At 36.0% G+C, this 16889-nt stretch overlaps 2 protein-coding genes across 2 annotated transcripts; one reads left to right on the top strand and one right to left on the bottom strand.

Annotated features, from left to right (window-relative positions):
• Positions 1 to 54: 54 nt before the first annotated feature.
• Positions 55 to 16652, top strand: LOC5509507 (calcium uptake protein 3, mitochondrial). The gene is made up of 13 exons (XM_048733267.1): positions 55 to 423; positions 1165 to 1196; positions 1405 to 1483; positions 1600 to 1647; positions 2523 to 2605; positions 2692 to 2733; positions 3669 to 3790; positions 4560 to 4599; positions 4743 to 4880; positions 4978 to 5086; positions 9495 to 9584; positions 15203 to 15270; positions 15620 to 16652. The coding sequence occupies exons 1-13, from the start codon at positions 177 to 179 to the stop codon at positions 15686 to 15688; spliced, it is 1167 nt and encodes a 388-aa protein (XP_048589224.1). The 5' UTR covers positions 55 to 176; the 3' UTR covers positions 15689 to 16652.
• Positions 6069 to 8568, bottom strand: LOC116616351 (melatonin receptor type 1A). Its single transcript, XM_032378440.2, has one exon. It carries the CDS (start codon positions 7770 to 7772, stop codon positions 6597 to 6599), a length of 1176 nt encoding a protein of 391 aa, XP_032234331.1. The 5' UTR covers positions 7773 to 8568; the 3' UTR covers positions 6069 to 6596.
• Positions 16653 to 16889: the final 237 nt, after the last annotated feature.

Raw genomic sequence — 16889 nt, 5'->3', positions numbered from 1 at the left:
GTGGTACACTTCCGCTCTAGACAGCGGATTATTCTTCAGACCCAGTCTCTCGCGGTGAGAAGTGGACTTGGAAAACAACTATTAACTTATCTTTCTTGGTTTGATGGTGGATTTCTGCAGGATCTGAATACTCCATTGTGCCCTAAGGTTATTGTTTTATCCATTAGCAGGGTAAGATGTTCGCCAGGCTTTTAGGAAGACGTGGTGTAGTAGGATTTGCAGTCGGTTCGGTGAGTTTAGGTGTGTGTTATGGTGTGTATAATGGCCGAACCAGTCCAGTCGCTGTGGTTATGGCCCGCCAAGAGAATGCACAAACCCGCCGACAGTCCAGATTCGAAAAGTTTGCGTCGTGCCAAGCGCAAGGACAGTGCTTGATGACTCCGGCTGACTTCTTGGAATCCATAGTACACGAAGATCTCCCAGGTACTCTGCTACACACTTGATTACACTTTTTTTTTCTAAGGACGTCTAATTCAGTCGAGGCTGGGCCGTTCTTATTTTTGGAGCATTTTAAAGCTGAATATGTTCTTAACAATGTTCTTCAATTTTAGTGCCTATAAGAATATAATACCCAATGAATTATTAGGAAGAGAATTCCCTAATAATCAATAGCAATAATAAAGTTGTTACTACGAGCACAATTTGATTCTGCAATTTAGAACGCATCTGGACTAAAAAAGAAATGTTTTCCTGCTATCTGAGTCTTGGCATGATCTAAGCAAAAGAAATTGGTAAAATCTCAGGCTGGACGTATTTATAAATGGTTCTTATAAATAAAGAGTATAATTATAACAGAATGTGAAAAATAAATAGCAGGAGGATTGTGAAAACATTTCTTATTACCACCCCATGATTAAAAGCATAGAACTTTCACTTGTCATTTGCCCCCTTGTCTTGATTTCATGTGGTAGTCAGTGTAGAACAGGGAGCAAATGGCGATGGAGTTATTTTATCATGTATTGTCATGTTCATGTGGATTGGACCAAATTGAAACAAATGCCTTAATAAGACTGTTCATACATCTGTTAACACCTACATATCTGTCTGTCCATCTAATGCTTTCATTCTTCTGTAGAACCCTGTCTGGGCTCAATATCCCAACAAGGCTTGATACAAATATATGAATACCAGAAAGATGTGTAAAGTACATTCTGTTTTTTATAGGATGGAGTAGAAAAAGGGAAGTAAATAATCAAGTAAGTTATTGATCTTAAGTAGAGTGTAACCTCAATGATCTTAAGTAATAGTGTATGCTCATTGTTCTTATTTTGAGTGTTTGCTTAATGATCTTAAGTAGAGTGTATGCACATTAATCTAATATTAAGCAGATTTTATATTTACAAATGATTTTATATTTACAAATGTAAAATCCAGGTATTTATACCAATTTTTTTTGTTTTTAAGGATATAAACAGAATGCTGAATGGAACACCAGGCATACGAAAAGGAAGCAACAAGTTTTTTCGCCAGTTGCAAGACAGAGGTACATGGAGGTTATTGGTTAGATATAGGTTTATGCAAAGATAATATATTCTTAGTAAGTGATTCGTCTTCAACAATAACTCTTTCCTGTATTGTAAAAGTAATTTTTTTTTACAGGGATCATTACATATCCTGAGTATCTTTTTCTTGTGACAATTCTAACAAGTAAGTTAAACTTGGTTTGATTTGCTTTTGGGGTTAATTTATTTGCACTTGTACTAGCATAAATGGAGAACACATTGCTCTAGCAATGTTTGATTTTGAGTTTTATTTTTGAAGGAGGCATAAACTATAGCTAGAAATATTTCTGGAGGGGAGGGGGGGAGGTGAGTGTCAGGCCTAGCCATCTTTTTTGTTAGGAGAAGGTGTTCATTTGGCAGCTACCTTAAACCTACCATTCAAACTCTTATTAACTCCAGTGGCTTCTTTTTTGTCTTAAAAGGGAGGTCTTATTGGATTGGGAGGGATACTGCATTTTGTCTTATTGGAGAGGGAGGGATACTGCATTTTGTCTTATTGGAGAGGGAGGGATACTGTATTTTGTCTTATTGGAGAGGGAGGGATACTGTATTTTGTTTTATTGGAGAGGGAGGGATACTGTATTTTGTCTTCTTGGAGAGGGAGGGATACTGTATTTTGTCTTATTGGAGAGGGAGGGATACTGTATTTTGTCATATTGGAGAGGGAGGGATACTTTATTTTTGGGCATTGTTGGTTCCTGTATTCTGGGCTCTTTTAAGATTCTAAGGTGCTACAAATCAGTTTGCAAACTAGTTTTTGGGAGCGTGCACCTGCATGCTGATGCCAAGCATGTCTGTGTCCTAATAACACATGGACGTTTGACCAATAACGATTTAGAAGTCTTTGTGTAAAAGGCCTTGGGTAAACCTGATTTTCTATACAATGATCTCTATAACTGTCAAGATCTCTCATTCTTTAAGGCAAATAACCTTGATTTATTTTTTCAATAAAATGATTCTACCAAAAGTAGATCAGAAAAAGAAAACAATTGAAATTAATTTGTTTTGTTGTTGTTGCAGAATCAAGGCGTGGCATAGAAATTGCCTTCAGAATGTTGGACAAAGATGGCAACCATGAACTAAGCAAGGATGAATTTCTTGTGGTGAGGGTTGTAAAAAACTAACTTTTTATTGACTTGAGTTTGACAAAGCTTTGTATTATTATTTGATGTCTCTTTTTTCCATGCAGCTTGAAGAAATGGTGAACATGAAGGCAACATCAAAATCAATGGTAAAATTTGATGCACAACTCACACTTTTGTACCATTAGTTGCTCCTCATGAATCTTGAGCTTACATTATCTTATTTGTGTGCAAAAGTGGCCTTGATGTGATTCACTCAATACACTTTCCGGTAAGGCAGGGTTGCCACATCAGCGCTAAGCCAATAACAGTGGTCCAAGCAAAAAAAAACATGACAATATATACAACAAGAAACAAGCAGGAGCATACTATGTGATATGTTACATGACAGACATATAGATTTCCACATGCGTTTATCCTTTTGTCTTTTTAAAGACTACCTAAACATCTTTATTTTATTAGACACAAGGAAAACAAAATTTGTTATGTTTATAGCCAAGTTTTTTCGACTCTGATAATCCACCGCTTGTGGGCTTGCCTGTGGTGGATAATTTGATACCAGGCAGATCTCAGCTTGGTTATATCATTGCAGCAAAGTTGGGCTAAGGGTGAAGCAGGCAGATACCGGTACAGGCTGTCAAATCATACCGACAGGCAGAGCGAGGTATTCTAGAAAAATCTCATCATAATAGGCAAGGTGTAAGTACCCAGTTATAATAGACCAAGGAAAGGAGGGTTGGGGGGGGGGGTGCTAGGGATAGGGATTTTAGTTATCGTATGCCATATAGGAAGATTCTGAGCCAACAGATATAGGAAACAGAAGTAGCAAAATTGAAGACTTATATGGGGAGACAAGAAAATCAATAGCAAATTCGAGCCAAGCCCTTGAAAATGTCTGTCGAATGCTTCTTTAGACTCCAACGTGGCCTGTGTAATTAGAAATATATTTATTTTGGATCTGTAAATTAGTCCCACCCTCCCCCTCCCCAATAAAAAATAGATTCTTGATCTGCCCCTTCCATTGATTTATTCAATACATTTGTTCCCATGTTATTGAAATATTGCATTTTTTTTTCACAAACAGGCAGCCCTCCCTGGAGGAATGGACCCAAACCAATGGCAAAACCTTGTGGGTAATACAACTCTTAAAACCCACTTTTTTACTCCAAGGGGGAATGGAACATTGACTTTTGCTCAGTTCTCCAAGTAAGTATCCTGAACAGGCCTATACCCAGGAAATGGGGACATGTCCATAACCAGGGAATGGGGACATGTACATACCCAGGGAATGGGGACATGTTCATACCCAGGGAATGGGGACATGTTCATACCCAGGGAATGGGGACATGTTCATACCCAGGGAATGGGGACATGTTCATACCCAGGGAATGAGGACATGTTCATACCCAGGGAATGGGGACATGTACATGTCCATATCCAGGGAATAGGGACATGTTCATACCCAGAAAATGGGGACATGTTCATACCCAGGGAATGAGGACATGTTCATACCCTGGGAATGAGGACATGTTCATACCCAGGGAATGGGGGCATGTTCATACCCTGGGAATGAGGACATGTTCATACAAAGGGAATGGGGAACTGTTCATACCCAGGGAATGGGGACATGTTCATACCCAGGGAATGGGGACATGTCCATGTCCATATCCGGGGAATGGGGACATGTTCATACCCAGGGAATGGGGACATGTCCATGTCCATATCCGGGGAATGGGGGCATGTTCATACCCAGGGAATGGGGACATGTTCATACCCAGGGAATGGGGACCTGTTCATACCCAGAAAATGGGGACATGTTCATACCCAGGGAATGAGGACATGTTCATACCCAGGGAATGGGGACATGTTCATACAAAGGGAATGGGGGCATGTTCATACCCAGGAAGGATGCATTGTCGAATCTTATTATGATAGAAATAGATGGTAATAAACCCTGTCTTTGTTTTTTTGTCAGGTTTATGGCGGATCTTCAGGTGGAGGTGTCAGAAATGGAAGTATCCTTCACAAATAATGCACAAATATCGCATGCGCACCCGATACGTACACACCTGTATTTTCTCACACTAATCTTATAACCATGCGATGACCCCGTTGCCGAGTAGTTCCCATGTTGTGTTGAGATCCTTAGCAATTACAGTTCATTGAATATTCCCGTGGGATGCCGACTGTTCCTGAAGAGAGTTTTGCTCGACTTTTGCTGAGAAACACCGCACTAGAAGCTGAAGAGGTGGCTAAATACTTAGATCGCTTGAACAGTAGACTCACTGTCAGAAAGGTCAGTACCATTCTAAGTCATTCATGTCTCCCACAGGATTGCAAAATGGCGGCTGACATTATTATGTTACTCTCGCTCTCACTGATTTTACATTCAGGGCATAACCAAGCAGCAATATGTGGACTTCTCTATGTTCCTCAACAATCTTGATGATTTCTCCATGGCAATGCGTATCTACTCGATATCGGGACAGCCCGTCACGCAAGGTTTGTTAGATCATATTGCGTTACAGACCCTTTATGTGAACCCTCATGCCAACAGCGCCGACCTGCTCAGTGATGCTGTTTGAATAGGAATTAGGGTTTGGCCTAGTCGTAAGAGTTCGTGTTACTTGTTTCATCCCGTCACACAAGGTTTGTTAAAGTTGACTGTGTTGTGCGCTAAACCCCATCACACAAGGTTTATTGGTGTTGACTGTTACGCGTTACACGTCACGCAGTGTTTATCCGATATGACTGTGTTGCGCGCTGCACACCGTCACGCAAAAGTAATCCTATAATAAAGGAGCGCCTTTTTTAAAAAAATACATCTTAAAAAAATTAAAGACAAATAGTCGTTTTATTAATACTGTACTACTCGTCTTTCAGTATTCTGTTAAGATTTTGCATTTATTTTATCTTATGCTCTAATTAACGCGTCGTTGGGTTCTTAGAAAACTTTGTATTATTTTAGTAAAAAAACATGGGAGAGAACAAGTTCTGAAACAACAACAATAAACAATTGAGGCTAGCAAAATGTCCAACAATAACAAACATGAATTATTGAGTTCACGGAAATCCCCAGTTACTCTCCCCACTGTGCTCAAAATAGGCGATACCTCATTAACATCTTTTTCGGTTTCTTTGATATCTCATGTCCTAAATAACGCGTCGTTGAGCTCTTATTACGAAAGTATCTAATAAGCTTCTCTTCTTTTCGAGAAAACTCAACATTATTTTGGTAAAAACACGGGAGAGAGCAAATTCTGAAACAACAACAATGAACGATTGAGGCTAACAAAATGTCAAACAATTAAAAAAACATGAATAATAATTGATCTCACGGAAATCCCCACTTACTGTACTCACTCTGCTGAAGAGAGGCGCTACCTCATTAACGCCTTTTTCGGTTTCTTTTAGTGGGGAATTCATATAAAACGATGGCAACGTATCAACGTTATAAAACATGACTAGATATTTAACATAGATATATTCCTCAGCTTATTTTATTGCAATCATCGTATAAGCTATACTTGTTTCAATATTAGTGAATAACGGTGGCAAGTCGAACATTTTAATTAAACATACTCATTTCATTAAGTTGGTTATGTTAGCTCTGACCCGCTAATTGCTAAGTACGCTTTTTCGTTTATTCTCTATTTTAGTTTCAAGCCGTGTTTTCATTCTGCCGCGTTTAGCATTCTCGTATTCATATACTTGTCAATATTTTATTGGTCAAGAAGATAAATTTGTCGTTTGCGAGTCCTGGGAAAAGTACCGGATGGTGTTTTGGTAATTGATTAAATTTTTCACCGACAGTTCTTTGAGTCTATTTATTGTGGTTGTGAACAAAAAAACCCTTTTAAGACACGAGCCTAAATGTGTTTTAAATGGAAAATGTGATCATGTTTGCGACAAAAAAATAACTCGCGCATTGAAAGTAAGGTTCAAAGGCCGTGACGTTGAATACACCAAAATGTTAACTTCTATTTCTTTTACTGTTTGGTCAGAGGTTTGATCATGGGGTAGTTGTGTTAGTTGTGCTGCCCCGGTTTTTCGTTAGATCTGCGACTTGATAATCAGCGATCGCTGACGAGGAGATACCACTAACATGCATCTCGGGTTCGCTTTGTCTAGGCAGTTTACGTTGTAGGTTCATAGTCGTAGTTGCAACCACCTCGATCTCTGGCACCACAGACCTTGAAAGTCTCCACTTGAACGAGAATATCTTGATGAACTCCCGACGGAATGATCTATTGAGGATTCCGTAAATGATAGGGTTAATAGAAGAACTTCCGTACCCGAGGAGTATCCACGCGAAGTAAACCTCTCTTGGGACGTGGACTTGGTGCGAGGAGTACGCGTCCAGCATGTCTATCACGGCTATAGGAGTCCAGCAGGTTACAAACCCGACCACAGTCGCAAACAGAGTCTTGGTTACTTTGACCTCCTCTATATTGACAGTTAAATTGGCGCGGCCTTCGTTGGAAGGCAAGGTGCTCCCTGAGGTTCCTGTAGGCAATGCCATGGGCGCATTTCTCGACTTTAGGTTCTTGGTGTGTGATCGAACTGTCAGGAAAATCTTCAAGTAGCACACGGAAATAATCATTATGGGAGTAGTGATGTAGAATGCATCGACGAATCCTATGTAGCCTTTCTCGATGCCTTGGCTTATAAACACCATGAAGCAGAGGACTTTTCCGTAATGGATTTGATTGACGCTCCACCGCGACATCATAGCTATTCCCGGCCCGAGGGACGCAATGATTACAATAGCTACAATTGAGATGTACACTCGCCTTGTAGTGAAGTAATTCCCGTAACGGTTTGGCTTCACCACGCGATAGTATCGATTAATAGCCATCGCTGTCATGGTCTGAAGGGACGTGAACGCGAAAAACCACGAAAGGAATCCCTGCAGCTGGCACACGGCGAATGGCTTGGTCCAAACAGCTTTGATGAGGACTTCAAGCGAAAGGGGCATGCAAAAGGAACCCATGAGGATGTCAGAGATGGCTAACGTTACAACGTACATATTGGGCAATGTACGCAGCCTCTTGTTGTTGTACACTGCCCAACACACCATCGTGTTACCAATGAACGCCAACATTGTTATCATCGTCATAACCGCTGCCTCGAGAACCAAAGAAGCCGTTGTTCGCCCCCTGAGCTCCTCTTGCATGGGAACTGCCATGTTGATATAACACCTGTGTTCTTTCAGTTTCCGCGTCTTCTGTCTTTTCTGGGATCCTTATATTTACTTCTCTATTTGACGTTTTTCCATTTTATGTTTTAGGCCCGAATTTCCTCTTTTATTGTGGTTATTCATGGGATAAATTTCACTTTTACCCACTCTATTCTGCTAACAGTCGTATCCTAGCAAAGGACCTTATTCATTAAAGCTTATTCGACACAGGTAGCTCCATATGCACACAACCATCGTGTGTACGCCTATCCTGGCGGTCTCTTGCTGGTCTACTGCAGAAGCGAGAGAGGTGCTAACTTTTGCCACTTTCACTGATAGGATATAGACCCGCTTTATAATGAAGCCTTATGAAAGACACCAAATACAAACGATTGATCCTTCAAGAATTACTCATTCATTTCAGCTCAAATTTGAAATGATAATTTTGTTTGTTATCCTCTGACTCGTGATTGTTTAGCTTTAAGTACTTAACGGACTCAAGGCGGTGCCCGACACTTTTATCTTTTTACTGGTACCTTCCCCTGGTGACATCGCATTTTGCTAAGACTTCTGCGTCTTTATTTGAATAGATTTATTCATTTTTGTGAGGCTGTCCCAATTTACACGAAGCGTTACCTACGCTAACAGCTTGATAATAACTGTGTTTTCTTCTCTTCAATTTCATTTTTACTTTGTTCATTTTTTCAAACGAAACAATACAAAAGGCCCAAATAGTCGTGATCGTAAACCAGAAGAAAAAATAAATGCACCAAAAATTTGTATTCGACTCTGCAGAGTCAAATACCAGTTTGGGTGCATTACATTTCATTCTTTTAAATTTATATCTATTGTTTCACTGTGCTCCTATGTCTTTCGATTTTTATTTCACTGTATTCCTCTTTATACAATAACCGATAATAAATACGTTATATTAAAAATGATATAAAAGTTCAACTCGATCTATTTGCCTTTTTCGACAAACAACTCTACCTTGTAAGTGAAAGTAATCAATAAACGAGATATGATGTAAAAGCAGCTACACATTTATAAGTAACATAACAGCAACACCAAGATCTTACAAAAATGTGTATACAAAAAGAAATCAGAAACATTTTTTTACTAGAATCAACTGTTGAACAATTCTTTTTAATGCAATTTCCTTCCCACACCTGTGTTTTTTTAACAGAGTCATGTCAATGTTTCTTATATCAACATCATAAGAAATAATGGCTGGAGCCGCTTGACTAATTTTTAATATCAAACAGGAAATTCTTTTTGTGTTGTTTGACTTGCGACAGATTTTAGGTTTATTAGGAGAAGCATTCCCAGCAAGTACCTATCAATTTCTTTTTTATTTAGAAAAAAAAATATTTAATATTAAAAAAACGGCAAAGGAGTCGTGGGGGTTTAGGTGAAATGTCATAAAGATCTTCAAATATTTATCTTCAACTTTTTCAGTTTACGAATTCCAATTAAATTCGGCGTTGGATGAAATAATTGATATTCTTGTAATTGTAATTCGCGTTATCAGTATTTAACTGATTCATTGATTGCATGAATATTGATTAGATTTTTCAAAAAAGACGACCTAATGAGTGCTAGTGGTCGTGTCGTCAGGAGCGCCATATACTACAATACAAATCACGCCATTGACACACTTGCGTGACATTGTATTGTGTGACGGGATATCGAATTCCATGATATTGCGTGACATACCCTCTTTATTTCCAGACGAGTTTCAGCGCGCGGTGCGCATCTCCACGGGTCACGCTATCGATCCCTATGTCGTGCATACAGTTTTCCAGCTCTTCGATAACGACGGTAAGTGAGCCACACACGTGACAGGACACAAGGGAACCAATCGAGAATTCAATAACCCAGATAGAGCTCATTTGGAAATTTGTTTTCGAGCGCAAAATGGCGCACTGGGGCCGAGGGTATAGTGCAGCCTAGTGCCCAGTGCACCTTGTCTGTCACACGCCACAGGATTCCTAGTGTTCGGAGACGTAACATTTATGAAGAGCCCCAAGTGAGAGCCGCCTAGCAGGCTAGATTCATGGTATAACTAGAAAGACTACAAACAAGCTGTAGAAAAACTAGATAGTCTGCGTAAGCGTATTGTAGCCTATAAATCAACACAAGGTTAAAATAATATGTTGTGAACGCCTCTATGAAACAGAGTAGTCGCGTTGACGTTTCGAGCGTTAGCCCTTTGATAGATCAAGCTTTTCTACCTTGTGCTAATTTAAAGCTAGGCTAGAATGAAATCTTCTGTACAATCGTTGTGATTCAACGTTTCGAGCGTTAGCCCTTTGATAGATCAAGCTTTTCTACCTTGTGTTGATTTAAAGCTAGGCTAGAATGAAATCTTCTGTACAATGGTTGTGATTCGCATTTCGAGCGTTAGCCCTTCGATAGATCAAGCTTTTCTACCTTGTGCTGATTTAAAGCTAGGCTAGAATGAAATCTTCTGTACAATCATTGTGAATCTCACAAGGAATCTCACAGTTGTGTCTCTCTTTTTACTCTTGTGCTTGTCTAGTGCTTCGTCCTTGTGAGAATTAACTTATGTTTTTCTTTCGGGACTCTGGACGTTTTTTCTTGTCGGCATTTTGTGAGTGCTCTGTTATTCAGGTCATAGGTAGTATGTTCAGGTCTTATATTCTTCATTGGTGGGTACTGTTTTAAAGTCTGTTTATTCTCATTTCCGCCTACCCAACCTCGGCCGAGGAATTGCTAAAAAAAAATAGAATAGAACCCTTTAAAAAAACACTTTGTGGTTGAAGAAATGTATCACGTCTTCAATATTTTAAGTATTATCAATAGTTGTTGGAAGAGAAAAGCGGGAAACCACCGGAAAATCACCCGCAAACAAGTATGACTAGAAAAAAACTACAGATAAGCTGTAGAATAACTATTGCTCGGCTCTGATATTTGAGGTTCCTTGAATGACACGGTACGAACACCTGCGAGCAAAATAAATAAAAAAAATCGAGGAAATCGCGAGGACGAGCTTTGGGTACTTGGAAAAAAGAGCAACGACAAATTGCCCTTAAAATTTTAGAGAGTTGTCTTATCATTTTGGGGTCTTACTAAGGCATCGTTTATCAATATAAACCTGATTCTAGTAATGTTTATCAATATAAACCTGATTCCAGTAATGTTTATCAATATAAACCTGATTCCAGTAATGTTTATCAATATAAACCTGATTCCAGTAATGTTTATCAATATAAACCTGATTCGAGTAATGTTTATCAATATAAACCTGATTCGAGTGATGTTTAACAATGTAAACCTGGTTCCAGTAATGTTTATCAATATAAACCTGGTTGGAATAATGTTTATCAATATAAACCTGGTTCGAGTAATGTTTATCAATATAAACCTGATTCCAGTAATGTTTATCAATATAAACCTGATTCGAGTAATGTTTATCAATATAAACCTGATTCCAGTAATGTTTATCAATATAAACCTTATTCCAGTAATGTTTATCAATATAAACCTGATTCGAGTAATGTTTATCAATATAAACCTGGTTCGAGTAATGTTTATCAATATAAACCTGATTCCAGTAATGTTTATCAACATAAACCTGATTCCAGTAATGCTTATCAATATAAACCTGATTCGAGTAATGTTTATCAATATAAACCTGATTCGAGTGATGTTTAACAATGTAAACCTGGTTCCAGTAATGTTTATCAATATAAACCTGGTTGGAATAATGTTTATCAATATAAACCTGGTTCGAGTAATGTTTATCAATATAAACCTGATTCGAGTAATGTTTATCAATATAAACCTGGTTGGAATAATGTTTATCAATATAAACCTGGTTCGAGTAATGTTTATCAATATAAACCTGATTCCAGTAATGTTTATCAATATAAACCTGATTCCAGTAATGTTTATCAATATAAACCTTATTCCAGTAATGTTTATCAATATAAACCTGATTCGAGTAATGTTTATCAATATAAACCTGATTCCAGTAATGTTTATCAATATAAACCTGATTCCAGTAATGTTTATCAATATAAACCTGATTCGAGTAATGTTTATCAATATAAACCTGATTCGAGTGATGTTTAACAATGTAAACCTGGTTCCAGTAATGTTTATCAATATAAACCTGGTTGGAATAATGTTTATCAATATAAACCTGGTTCGAGTAATGTTTATCAATATAAACCTGATTCCAGTAATGTTTATCAATATAAACCTGATTCCAGTAATGTTTATCAATATAAACCTGATTCTAGTAATGTTTATCAATATAAACCTGATTCCAGTAATGTTTATCAATATAAACCTGATTTCAGTAATGTTTATCAATATAAACCTGATTTCAGTAATGTTTATCAATATAAACCTGATTCTAGTAATTTTTATCAATATAAACCTGATTCCAGTAATGTTTATCAATATAAACCTGATTCGAGTAATGTTTATCAATATAAACCTTATTCCAGTAATGTTTATCAATATAAACCTGATTCGAGTAATGTTTATCAATATAAACCTGATTCCAGTAATGTTTATCAATATAAACCTGATTCCAGTAATGTTTATCAATATAAACCTGGTTCGAGTAATGTTTATCAATATAAACCTGATTCCAGTAATGTTTATCAATATAAACCTGATTCCAGTAATGTTTATCAATATAAACCTGATTCCAGTAATGTTTATCAATATAAACCTGATTCTAGTAATGTTTATCAATATAAACCTGATTCCAGTAATGTTTATCAATATAAACCTGATTTCAGTAATGTTTATCAATATAAACCTGATTTCAGTAATTTTTATCAATATAAACCTGATTCTAGTAATGTTTATCAATATAAAACTGATTCCAGTAATGTTTATCAATATAAACCTGATTCCAGTAATGTTTATCAATATAAACCTGATTCGAGTAATGTTTATCAATAAAAACCTGATTCCAGTAATGTTTATCAATATAAGCCTGATTCGAGTAATGTTTATCAATATAAACCTGATTCCAGTAATGTTTATTAATATAAACCTGATTCGAGTAATGTTCATCAATATAAACATGATTCAAGTAATGTTTATCAATATAAACATGATTCCAGTTTATCAATATAAACATGATTAAAGTAATGTTTATCAATATAAACCTGATTCCAATAATGTTTATCAATATAAACCTGATTCCAGTAATGTTTATCAATATAAACCTGGTTCGAGTAATGTTTATCAATATAAACCTGATTCCAGTAATGTTTATCAATATAAACCTGATTCCAGTAATTTTTATCAATATAAACCTGATTCCAGTAATATTTATGAATATAAACCTGATTCGAGTAATGTTTATCAATATAAGCCTGATTCCAGTAATGTTTATCAATATAAACCTTATTCCAGTAATGTTTATCAATATAAACCTGGTTCGAGTAATGTTTATCAATATAAACCTGATTCCAGTAATGTTTATCAATATAAACCTGATTCCAGTAATGTTTATCAATATAAACCTGATTCCAGTAATGTTTATCAATATAAACCTGATTCGAGTAATGTTTATCAATATAAACCTGATTCCAGTAATGTTCATCAATATAAACCTGATTCGAGTAATGTTTATCAATATAAACCTGATTCCAGTAATGTTTATCAATATAAACCTGATTCCAGTAATGTTTACCAATATAAACCTGATTCGAGTAATGTTTATCAATATAAACCTGGTTCGAGTAATGTTTATCAATATAAACCTGATTCCAGTAATGTTTATCAATATAAACCTGGTTCGAGTAATGTTTATCAATATAAACCTGATTCCAGTAATGTTTATCAATATAAACATGATTCAAGTAATGTTTATCAATATAAACCTGATTCCAGTAATGTTTATCAATATAAACATGATTCAAGTAATGTTTATCAATATAAACCTGGTTCGAGTAATGTTTATCAATATAAACCTGGTTCGAGTAATGTTTATCAATATAAACCTGATTCCAGTAATGTTTATCAATATAAACCTGATTCGAGTAATGTTTATCAATATAAACCTGATTCCAGTAATGTTTATCAATAAAAACCTGATTCCAGTAATGTTTATCAATATAAACCTGATTCCAGTAATGTTTATCAATATAAACCTGATTCCAGTAATGTTTATCAATATAAACCTGATTCCAGTAATGTTTATCAATATAAACCTGATTCCAGTAATGTTTATCAATATAAAACTGATTCCAGTAATGTTTATCAATATAAACCTGATTCCAGTAATGTTTATCAATATAAACCTGGTTCGAGTAATGTTTATCAATATAAACCTGATTCCAGTAATGTTTATCAATATAAACCTGATTCGAGTAATGTTTATCAATATAAACCTGATTCGAGTAATGTTTATCAATATAAACCTGATTCCAGTAATGTTTATCAATATAAACCTGATTCGAGTAATGTTTATCAATATAAACCTGGTTCGAGTAATGTTTATCAATATAAACCTGATTTCAGTAATGTTTATCAATATAAACCTGATTCCAGTAATGTTTATCAATATAAACCTGATTCCAGTAATGTTTATCAATATAAACCTGATTCCAGTAATGTTTATCAATATAAACCTGATTCCAGTAATGTTTATCAATATAAACCTGATTCCAGTAATGTTTATCAATATAAACCTGATTCCAGTAATGTTTATCAATATAAACCTGATTCATCGAGTAATGTTTATCAATATAAACCTGATTCCAGTAATGTTTATCAATATAAACCTGATTCCAGTAATGTTTATCAATATAAACCTGATTCTAGTAATGTTTATCAATATAAACCTGATTCCAGTAATGTTTATCAATATAAACCTGATTCGAGTAATGTTTATCAATATAAACCTGATTCCAGTAATGTTTAACAATATAAACCTGATTCCAGTAATGTTTATCAATATAAACCTGATTCCAGTAATGTTTATCAATATAAACCTGATTCCAGTAATGTTTATCAATATAAACCTGATTCCAGTAATGTTTATCAATATAAACCTGATTCCAGTAATGTTTATCAATATAAACCTGATTCCAGTAATGTTTATCAATATAAACCTGATTTCAGTAATGTTTATCAATATAAACCTGATTTCAGTAATGTTTATCAATATAAACCTGATTCTAGTAATGTTTATCAATATAAACCTGATTCCAGTAATGTTTATCAATATAAACCTGATTCCAGTAATGTTTATCAATATAAACCTGGTTCGAGTAATGTTTATCAATATAAACCTGATTCTAGTAATGTTTATCAATATAAACCTGATTCATCGAGTAATGTTTATCAATATAAACCTGATTCCAGTAATGTTTATCAATATATACCTGATTCCAGTAATGTTTATCAATATAAACCTGGTTCATCGAGTAATTTGTCCATTGTAGGTGACGGGAAGCTGTCGTACGAGGAGTTCATCGAGCTCATGAAGGATAAGCAAAAGAGGGGATTCCGGGTAAGAAAGCTTTCCCTATATAAAGCATAAGCTAGTTTATATAAGAATACGATACTAATGAAGTATTACATCAGCTAGTGTGCATATATATAATAGCAATAAAGCACTAAAAACAAAATAATACAAATAACAATGTGCCGCTATTTGGATATTTTGAATTAATTACTTTATACGGTTGATTCTCGAACGTCGCTTTTCTCTGTGCTGAACCACCTACATAAAGCAAACACATGTCACCTAAATAAGAACTAATTATGCGTTTTATATCCTATTTTCCGCCTAAGCTCCGCTCGCCGCGAATTGCTAAATGGCTGTTGATTTGTTGTTTTTTTTCCTTTGTTCAATATAGGCTCGCATTGGTGATAAGACCGGATGGGAAGGATTCAAAGCGTGCGTCAAGAAGGAATTGTCCGTTTAAGATCTGACGCTAATGTGCGATTTAAAATATTAAAATAGAATGGCCGCTGTGTCAAAAAAATGGATTAATCTTCGGGACAAAAATTGCTCCAGTGGAGGACACCCCTCGAGACGCATCCTCATTAACAGGGTGTTTGTATTAAACAGGTTAAGATTTTTTGAAGATGTGTGTAGGTTTATTTACTCGAGACTCTATGCCCTTAATATAGAGGTGCCCTTATCCTTATCGTTATTATCTAATGCAAACAGCACCAACATCAGCATTGCTTGCGCCGCTACGCTCGGCCTACCTAATAATAATAATAATAATAATAATAATAATAATAATAATAATAATAATAATAATAATAATAATAATAATAATAATAATAATAATAATAATAATAATAATAATAATAATAATGTTTGTTTAATTCAACCGATTGCAGTACATGAATAGACTGAATTGATTCAGCGATTACTACAATATAATTCACAACACATATTTAGCGTATTTAACGGAAGCAAATTTAGAAAAGCGGTCTGTACGACCCGCTTCAACGTGGCGACTACAACTCCCTGATCTTAGAGCATATGGCGTATTGATAGGCACTACCCTTCTGGATATTAGAGGGTAGAGCACACTATCCTGCTTAATGCCTGAAATTAGTTTAATACAAGCCTTATGGCGGCGTCAACAACGCCAGCATTACTGGGCTAGTAACCAACGTCCCATGCTCGGGCCTTTAGAGCGGTTTCACGGTACAAATCGGGCTTTTAGAGCAGTTTTGCAGCGACGGTATTCAAATGCATCTATCGACCAGGGAAAGTAACAAAATCAGGCAATGAAACAGGATAATCTCATGTTTCTGGAGACAGTATATTATTCTCATCTTGTATTTCACAAGTCGCGTTCGTGGACTGTGCATTTAGCAATTATGTTGTTGTTGTAATGTGATATTTATTAAAATTTAAAGAGTCATTTATCAACGGTTATTGCTAGCAAATAATTGATTGCGAGATGGTGGTATCGTAAATGACGCAAGTACATTGCCATGACTACGAGATGTTACTAACCAGTCCAAAGAATTATTAACTTCGTCTTCTTTAGTCTTTATAGGCTTGCTCCAAGTCTCTCTCTCAATGTACGGAGGGTCTATTTCACTAGCTTTTTAGAACCCCCCCCCCCCTCCCCCCCCAAAAAAAGGATCGATTTTTGAAAT

The sequence above is a fragment of the Nematostella vectensis genome, chromosome 10, assembly GCF_932526225.1.
Source record: "Nematostella vectensis chromosome 10, jaNemVect1.1, whole genome shotgun sequence".
NCBI lineage: Eukaryota > Metazoa > Cnidaria > Anthozoa > Actiniaria > Edwardsiidae > Nematostella > Nematostella vectensis.
Note: the sequence above shows the minus strand (reverse complement) of the source record. Positions and strands in the feature narration are given on the sequence as shown.

What these genes read in the sequence shown, in the direction of transcription:
- LOC5509507 (XM_048733267.1), top strand. Translation starts at nt 177, where the DNA reads ATGTTCGCCAGGCTTTTAGGAAGACGTGGTGTAGTAGGATTTGCAGTC. An exon ending in TCTTGTGACAATTCTAACAA is followed by an intron (nt 1,648 to 2,522) that starts GTAAGTTAAACT and finishes TTGTTGTTGCAG; the next exon opens with AATCAAGGCGTGGCATAGAA. An exon ending in GTAGACTCACTGTCAGAAAG is followed by an intron (nt 4,881 to 4,977) that starts GTCAGTACCATT and finishes TTTTACATTCAG; the next exon opens with GGCATAACCAAGCAGCAATA.
- LOC116616351 (XM_032378440.2), bottom strand. Translation starts at nt 7,772, where the DNA reads ATGGCAGTTCCCATGCAAGAGGAGCTCAGGGGGCGAACAACGGCTTCT.